Source organism: Cetorhinus maximus, unplaced genomic scaffold (genome assembly GCF_964194155.1).
Source record: "Cetorhinus maximus unplaced genomic scaffold, sCetMax3.hap1.1 HAP1_SCAFFOLD_4134, whole genome shotgun sequence".
In the NCBI taxonomy this organism is placed as follows: domain Eukaryota; kingdom Metazoa; phylum Chordata; class Chondrichthyes; order Lamniformes; family Cetorhinidae; genus Cetorhinus; species Cetorhinus maximus.
The window spans coordinates 10001-19023 of record NW_027600039.1 but is presented as its reverse complement, the minus strand read 5'-3'; the positions used below and the strand labels follow the sequence as shown (position 1 = coordinate 19023).

The following is a 9023-nucleotide window of genomic DNA, read 5'->3' as shown; positions in this document are numbered from 1 at the left end:
GGTGAGTGAGACATGGGGGGGGGTGAGTGAGACATGGGGGGGGTGAGACATGGGGGGAGGTGAGTGAGACATGGGGGGAGGTGAGTGAGACATGGGGGGAGGTGAGTGAGACATGGGGGGGTGGGTGAGACATGGGCGGTGAGTGAGACATGGGGGGGTGAGTGAGACATGGGGGGTGAGTGAGACATGGGGGGGTGAGTGAGACATGGGGGTGGTGAGTGAGACATGGGGGGGTGAGTGAGACATGGGGGGGTGAGTGAGACATGGGGGGGGTGAGTGAGACATGGGGGGGTGAGTGAGACATGGGGGTGGTGAGTGAGACATGGGGGGGGTGAGTGAGACATGGGGGGGGTGAGTGAGACATGGGGGGCGGGTGAGACATGGGGGGGGGTGAGTGAGACATGGGGGCGTGAGTGAGACATGGGGGGGTGAGTGAGACATGGGGGGGGTGAGTGAGACATGGGGGGGGTGAGTGAGACATGGGGGTGGTGAGTGAGACATGGGGGGGTGAGTGAGACATGGGGGGGGTGAGTGAGACATGGGGGGGGTGAGTGAGACATGGGGGGGGTGAGTGAGACATGGGGGGCGGGTGAGACATGGGGGGGGGTGAGTGAGACATGGGGGCGTGAGTGAGAAATGGGGGGGGGTGAGTGAGACATGGGGGGGGTGGTGAGTGAGACATGGGGGGGGTGGTGAGTGAGACATGGGGGGCGGGTGAGACATGGGGGGGGGTGAGTGAGACATGGGGTGGTGAGTGAGACATGGGGGGGTGAGACATGGGGGGGTGAGTGAGACATGGGTTGGGGGGGTGAGTGAGACATGGGTTGGGGGGGTGAGTGAGACATGGCGGGGGTGAGACATGGCGGGTGTGAGACATAGGAGGGGTGAGTGAGACATGGGGGGGTGTGAGTGAGACATGGAGGGGGTGAGACATGGGGGATGAGACATGGGGGAGGTGAGTGAGACATGGAGGGGGTGAGACATGGTGGGGGTGAGACATGGGGGATGAGACATGGGGGAGGTGAGTGAGACATGGGGGGTGAGTGAGACATGGGGGGGTGAGACATGGGGGTGGTGAGTGAGACATGGGGGGGGTGAGTGAGACATGGGGGCGTGAGTGAGAAATGGGGGGGGTGAGTGAGACATGGGGGCGTGAGTGAGAAATGGGGGGGGGTGAGTGAGACATGGGGGCGTGAGTGAGAAATGGGGGGGGGTGAGTGAGACATGGGGGGGGTGGTGAGTGAGACATGTGGGGGGGGGTGAGTGAGACATGTGGGGGGGGTGTGAGTGAGACATGGGGGGTGAGACATGGGGGGGGTGAGACATGGGGGGGGTTGGGTGAGACATGGGGGGGGGTGAGTGAGACATGGGGGGGTGAGTGAGACATGGGGGGGGGTGAGTGAGACATGGGGGGGGTGAGACATGGGGGGGAGTGGGACATGGGGGGGGTGAGACATGGGGGGGGTGAGACATGGGGGGGGGAGTGAGACATGGGGGGGGTGAGACATGGGGGGGCAGTGAGTCATGGGGGGGGAAAGTGAGACATGGGTGAGTGAGACATGGGCGGTGAGTGAGACATGGGGGGTGGGTGAGTGAGACATGGGGGGTGGGTGAGTGAGACATGGGGGGTGGGTGAGTGAGACATGGGGGGGGGGTGAGAGAGACATGGGGGGGTGGTGAGTGAGACATGGGGGGGTGAGTGAGACATGGGGTGGTGAGTGAGACATGGGGGGGTGAGTGAGACATGGGGGGGTGAGTGAGACATGGGGTGGTGAGTGAGACATGGGGGGTGAGTGAGACATGGGGGGGTGAGTGAGACATGGGGGGGTGAGTGAGACATGGGGTGGTGAGTGAGACATGGGGGGGTGAGACATGGGGGGGTGAGTGAGACATGGGTTGGGGGGGTGAGTGAGACATGGGTTGGGGGGGTGAGTGAGACATGGCGGGGGTGAGACATGGCGGGTGTGAGACATAGGAGGGGTGAGTGAGACATGGGGGGGGTGAGACATGGGGGATGAGACATGGGGGAGGTGAGTGAGACATGGAGGGGGTGAGACATGGTGGGGGTGAGACATGGGGGATGAGACATGGGGGAGGTGAGTGAGACATGGGGGGTGAGTGAGACATTGGGGGGGTGAGACATGGGGGTGGTGAGTGAGACATGGGGGGGGTGAGTGAGACATGGGGGGGCGGTGAGATATGGGGGGGGTGTGAGTGAGACATGGGGGGGTGAGTGAGACATGGTGGGGGGGTGAGAAATGGGGGGGTGAGTGAGACATGGGGGGGCGGGTGTCTCACTCACCCCCCCCATGTTTCACTCACCCCCCCCCATGTCTCACCACCTCCCCCCATGTCTCACTCATGGGGGGTGGTGAGACATGGGGGGTGGTGAGACATGGGGGGGTGGTGAGACATGGGGGGGGGGTGAGACATGGGGGGGGGGGTGAGACATGGGGGGGGGTGAGACATGGGGTGGGGTGAGACGTGGGGGGGGGTGAGTGAGACGTGGGGGGGGGTGAGTGAGACGTGGGGGGGGTGAGTGAGACGTGGGGGGGGGTGAGTGAGACGTGGGGGGGGGTGAGTGAGACATGGGGGGTGAGTGAGACATGGGGGAGGGGTGAGACATGGGGGGGGTGAGTGAGACATGGGGGGGGTGAGTGAGACATGGGTTGGGGGGGTGAGACATGGGGTGGGTGAGACATGGGGGGGTGAGACATGGCGGGTGTGAGACATAGGAGGGGTGAGTGAGACATGGGGGGGTGTGAGTGAGACATGGAGGGGGTGTGAGTGAGACATGGAGGGGTGAGTGAGACATAGGAGGGGTGAGTGAGACATGGGGGGGTGTGAGTGAGACATGGAGGGGGTGAGACATGGGGGGGTGTGAGTGAGACATGGAGGGGGTGAGACATGGTGGGGGTGAGACATGGGGGATGAGACATGGGGGAGGTGAGTGAGACATGGGGGAGGGGTGAGACATGGGGGAGGGGTGAGACATGGGGGAGGGGTGAGACATGGGGGAGGGGTGAGACATGGGGGGGGTGAGTGAGACATGGGGGGGGTGAGTGAGACATGGGGGGGGTGAGTGAGACATGGGGGGGGGGGTGAGTGAGACATGGGGGGGGGGTGAGTGAGACATGGGGGGGGGTGAGTGAGACATGGGGGGCGGGGGGGGCTGAGTGAGACATGGGGGGGGGGCTGAGTGAGACATGGGGGGGGCGGTGAGTGAGACATGGGGGGGGGGGTGAGTGAGACATGGGGGGGGTGAGTGAGACATGGGGGGCGGGGGGGGCCGAGTGAGACATGGGGGGGCGCTGAGTGAGACATGGGGGGGCGCTGAGTGAGACATGGGGGGGAGGTGAGTGAGACATGGTGGGGATGAGACATGGTGGGGTGGTGAGACATGGTGGGGTGGTGAGACATGGTGGGGTGGCGAGACATGGAGGGGTGGCGAGACATGGAGGGGTGGCGAGACATGGAGGGGTGGCGAGACATGGAGGGGTGGCGAGACATGGAGGGGTGGCGAGACATGGAGGGGTGGCGAGACATGGAGGGGTGGCGAGACATGGAGGGGTGGTGAGACATGGAGGGGTGGTGAGACATGGAGGGGTGGTGAGACATGGTGGGGTGAGACATGGCGAGGGGAGGAGAGAGACTTGGGGGGGTGGTGAGACATGGAGGGGTGAGGGAGACGGGGGGAGGTGGGTGGAGAGGGACCGTGGGGGGGGGCGGGGGTCGGGAGGAGGGAGAGAGACCCGGGGGGGTGAGGGGAGAGAGAGACCCAGGGCCGGGGGGAAGTTCTATTTCCTGTTTAATGTGCGTCTCGCATGGTTTTGTTGTTACTTTTATGTAATTGTTTTTCTCCTTTCTCCCCACTCAGGGCCTGAGCAGCCCCGCCCGCCACCTGGGTCACGATCCCAGCTGCCTGTCCCCCCGACAGGAGGAGGAGGAGGAGCAGGTCCCGCACCGCCGACACCCGGGGATCAGCAACCTGAAGACCATCCGCCTGCCCGACGCCCTATCGCAAGGGGTCCGTCTGCTGCTGGAGCGTAAGGAGCCGATTGGGAGGGGCGCTGGAGGACTGGCTCCTCCGGGCTGCCGGAGGGCGCTGGTGGCGGAGGACTGGCTCCTACCGGCCGCCGGGCGGCGCTGGAGGCGGAGGAGCGGCTCCTCCGGGCTACCAGGGGGCGGTGGAGGTGGAGGACCGGCTCCTCCGGGCCGTCGGGGGACGCTGGAGGCGGAGGAGCGGCTCCTCTGGGGCGGCGCTTTGCGCTGGAGACCTCCCGGCCACCGGGTGGCGCTTTGCGCTGGAGCCCTCCCGGCCGCTGGGTGGCGCTTTGCGCTGGAGCCCTCCCGGCCACCGGGTGGCGCTTTGCGCTGGAGCCCTCCCGGCCGCCAGGTGGCGCTTTGCGCTGGAGCCCTCCTGGCCACCGGGTGGCGCTTTGCGCTGGAGCCCTCCCGGCCACCGGGTGGCGCTTTGCGCTGGAGACCTCCCAGCCGCTGGGTGGGGCTTTGTGCTGGAGACCTCCCGGCCGCTGGGTGACGCTTTGCGCTGGAGACCTCCCGGCCGCTAAGTGGCGCTTTGGGCTGGAGACCTCCCGGTGGCACTGTCGGCATCTGGGTCCTCCTGGCTGCCGGGCGGCAATGCCGGCGCCTGGCTCCTCCTGGCCTCCGGGCGACGGTGTGGGCGCGGTTCCTTCCTGCCGCCTGGCGGCGCTGTGGGCTGGAGACCCCCCCTGCCGCCGGGTGGTGCTGTGGGCTGCAGACCCCCACTGCCGCCGGGTGGTGCAGTGGGCACCCGGCTCCTCCTGGCCGCTGGGTGGCGCTGTGGGCAAAATTTTTAACCCCTCCCTATTCCTGTTATACCTCATCAAGGTCAAGGATGCCGTTCAGTCTTTCCAGTTTGCACTGGCTCTTCGGAAGGCGGACCCCCAATGAGACCCACTCTCCTGATCGTTCCCTCGACCCCGACGATTTTTTAAAAATTCACCTTCAATCATCTGTGCAATACCCTTTTGACCTTGACCCTTGTGCCCCAGGGGCACCATTTCAAAGTCCGCAGATGGTACGAAATTTGGAGGTATCGTAAACCTTGTGGAGGTTGGGTCTGAGGGACGTCGGCTGGTTGGCAGATGGGTGACAGATGAAATTCAGTGCAGGGTGACTCACTTTGGTAGGAAGAACATGGAAAGACGATATAAAGTAAGGGGTACAACTCTAAAGGGGGTGCAGGAGCAGAGGGACCTGGGTGTACATATGCATTAGTCATTGAAGGTGGCAGGACAGGTGGAGAGAGCAGTTAATAAGGTATTACAGTATTCTCAGACTTTATTAATAGGGGCATAGAGTACAAGCGCGGGGAGGTTATGTTTAAATTGTGGGTCGGCCTCAGCTGGGGTATCGCATCCCCCTCCTGGGCACCGCACTTGAGGAAGGAAGGGAAGGCATCGGGTGGGGGGGAGAGAGAGAGATCGCAGAAAAGATTCACGAAGGCGGTCCCAGGGATGAGTCACGTAGATAGATTGGAGGGAGTTGGGACTGTTTTCCTTGGAGGAGAGAAGACTGAGAGGAGATTTGATAGAGGCGTTCAAGATCACGAGGGTACCCCGGGCAGAGTCGATTGGGAGAAATGGTTCCCACTCATGAAAGGATGGAGGACGAGAGGGAACAGATTTAAGGGGATCGGGCAAAAGAAGCAACAGTGACAGGAGGAGAAACTTTTTCACGCAGCGAGTGGTTAGGGTCTGAAATGCGCTGCCTGAGAGTGCAGTGGAGGACGGGTCAATCGAGGCGTTCAAAAGGGAATTGGCTCTTAATCACCTGGATGAGTGCGGCTCCCACAACACTCGAGCAGCTCGACACCGTCCAGGACAAAGCAGCCCCGCTCGATCGGCACCCCATCCACCAACATTCACTCCCTCCACCACCACAGTGGCAGCAGTGTGTGTACCATCTACAAGATGCACTGCAGCAACTCACCGAGGCTCCTTCGGCAGCACCTTCCAAACCCACGACCGCTACCATCTAGAAGGACGAGGGCAGCAGACGCACGGGGAACACCACCACCTGGAATTTCCCCTCCGAGCCGCACTCACCATCCTGACTTGGAAATATATCGGACGTTCCTTCACTGTCGCTGGGTCAAAATCCTAGGAACTCCCTCCCTAACAGCACGGTGGGCGTACCTACACCACAGGGGACATCAGCGGCTCACCGCCACCTTTTTAAGGTGCAATCAGGGATGGGAAATAATAACGCTGGGCCTGGCCAGTGACGCCCACATCCCGCAAAAGATTTCTGTGTGTGTGGTGGCGGGGGTGGGGGGTGGGGGGTGGGGGGATTAAAAGAATTGTCCCTCCACCACACACCCCGCCCCCCCCCCCGACCCCCACCCCCGTTTCCTTGTGTTTAGAGAGGGAATCAGATGTAGGATGTTCCCACGTCGGTAACGCTGCCCCTTCTTTGCTCTGACCCACAGAAAGTCCCATCAGGCGGTTGGAAGATGGCGCCCGGGAGCTGAGCGACTTCCTGTGGAGCCGCAAGAGGGCGGTGGAGGACCGGGAGCTGCGAGCTCGGGCCCAGCGCCTGTGGGAAAGGTTGGCAGGGAGCACAGAGCGTACCCGGACAGGTAACGGAGCTGCGTCGTTGGCTGGGGCGCGCTTCCTGTGGGGAGGGGCAGGGGGGAGTACGGTGGGGAGGGATGGGTTGCATTCGTGAGGCGCCTCGTCGACCCTGTCTTCGCTCGTGCCCTGTCTGAGCTGGGGCAGGAGATTTAGGGGGGGGGGATGTGAGGAAAAGCTTCTTTTTTTACCCAGAGGGTGGTGAGGGTCTGGAATGCGCTGCCTGGGAGGGTGGTGGAGGCGGGTTGCCTCACATCACTTTAAAAAGTACCTGGATGAGCACTTGGCAAGTCCTAACATTCAAGGCTATGGGGCCGAGCGCTGGTCAATGGGGTTAGGTCGGTAGGTAGGTCAGGTGTTTCTCACATGTCGGTGCAGACTCGATGGGCCGAAAGGCCTCTTCTGCACCTTGTGTGATTCTGTGATGGGCGTGCATCACCCAACAGCCGTGACAATGACAGGGATAAACCCTTCCACCCCCACCCCCCGCCGTCCTCCTCGACCTGCCTGCGGCCTTTGACACGGGGTCGACCCCACCGTCCCCCTCCAAAGCCTCTCCTGCTGTCGTCCCGCTGGGGTGGGGCTGCCCTCTCCCCTGTTTCCATCCGTACCCATCTGACCATCGCCAGATTTATTTATGAATTCGGCCCCTCAAGCCTGCTCCGCCGTTCAATAAGATGGCGGCTGATCTGATTGTAACCTCGACTCCACATTCCCACCATCCCCCCCCACCCCCCTGCCGATAACCTTTCACCCCCCCCCCGATAACCTTTCACCCTCCCCCTTGCTTATCACAAATCTATCTCGCTCGGCCTTAAAAATATTCCCAGACTCCGCTCCCACCATCTTTCGAGGAAGAGATTTCCAAAGTCTCGCCGCCCTCGGAGAGAAAAAAACTTCTCCTTGTCTCCGTCCTAAATGGGCGCCCCCCTTATTTTTAAACAGTGACCCCCCCCCCCACCCCACTAGTTCTAGATTCTCCCGCTAGAGGAAACATCCTCTCCACATCCACCCTGTCAAGACCCCCCTCAGGATCTTATAGGTTTCAATCAAGTCGCCTCTAACTCTTCTAAAACTCCAGCGGACACAAGCCCGGCCTGTCCAACCTTCCCTCATAAGACAGGCTGCCCATCCCTGGTATCAGTCTAGTAAACCACCTCCAATGCATTCACATCCTTCCTTAAATAAGCTTCTATCTTGCGTAATAACCTTTGAATGTGGCAGCTTATCAAATACCTTTTGAAAATCCAAGTGCAGCACATCTACTGGTTCCCCTTTATCCACCTTGCTCGTCACTTAGAGTCATAGAGTTGTGCGGCACAGAAACAGGCCCTTCAGCCCGTCGTGTCCGTGCCGTCCAACGAGCGCCTATCTATTCTAATCCCATTTTCCAGCACTTGGCCCGTAGCCCTGTGTGTTACGGCGGTTCAAGGGAGCACCTAAGCACTTCTTAAATGTTGTGTGAGGGTTCCTGCATCGACCAACCCCCCCCTTAGGCAGTGCGTTCCAGATTGCACACTCCTTCAAAGAACTGTTAGCCGAACGCGATATTTCCCTTTCACGAAACCATGTCGACTCTGCCTGATCGCCTTCGGATTTTTTTTCTCAGTGCCCCGCTGTAACCTCCTCAATAATAGATTCCGGCATCTTCTCCCTATCTGACGTCAAGCAAGCTGGCCTGCAGTTTCCGGCTTTCAGCCTCCCTCCCTCCCTCCTCGACTAGAGGAGTCACGTTCGCTACTTTCCTGTCTGATGGGACCTTCCTAGAAATCCGGGGAATTTTGTAAAATGAAAACCGATGCCTCTGCTATCTCAGCGGCCGCTTGTTTTCAGACCCTGGGATGAAATCCTTCGGGAACAGGGGGGACCCGTCGGCTTTTAGATGCAACGCTTTTCCTAGTACTCGTCCCCGGTGATCGTAATTAAGATCCCCCCCCCACCTCTCCCTTTCACCTCCCGATTCCTAAGTATTCCCGGGATGTGGCTTGTGCCTTTTACAGTGAAGCCAGGCACACGATATTCCGTTCAAGACTTCGGCCATTCCCTGATTTTCCACGATTAATTCCCCATTGCCGCTCTCTGGAAGTCGCGCTCTAGTCACGCTTTTCCTTTTGGACTACCCGTAGAAACTCTTGCTCCCTGCTTTTATGTTTCTAGCTGCTCTTAATTTCTCCCTCCCCATTGTGTTTCTGGTCATCCTGTGCTGAGTTTTTAAAACCCGTCCCGCCGCTAACTCCCGCAGACGTGCACGTTTTCCCCTTCCGTTTGGTACGATCTCTTAACCTGCTTGCTTAGCTGTGGATGCTGCGCTCTTTCCCACTGGAACCCAACCCTTCGTTGCCTCGAAACTTGACTAGCCCCAGCTCTCTCCTCCTGCCTGCTCTCCCGCATCCCGCCCTCCGTAAA

General features: G+C 60.7%; 1 protein-coding gene across 1 annotated transcript in view; it reads left to right on the top strand.

The window, feature by feature from the left end:
- Window positions 1-3871: 3871 nt before the first annotated feature.
- The window catches only part of LOC144678375 (ribosome assembly protein METTL17, mitochondrial-like), a gene marked incomplete at both ends in the record, with an annotated part of 14028 nt that continues 8876 nt past the window's right edge, over window positions 3872-9023 (top strand). The window contains 2 exons of the mRNA XM_078538183.1: window positions 3872-4046; window positions 6476-6625. Of these exons, the coding sequence (XP_078394309.1) occupies window positions 3872-4046; window positions 6476-6625 (325 nt within the window). The remainder of the gene's footprint in view (window positions 4047-6475; window positions 6626-9023) is intronic.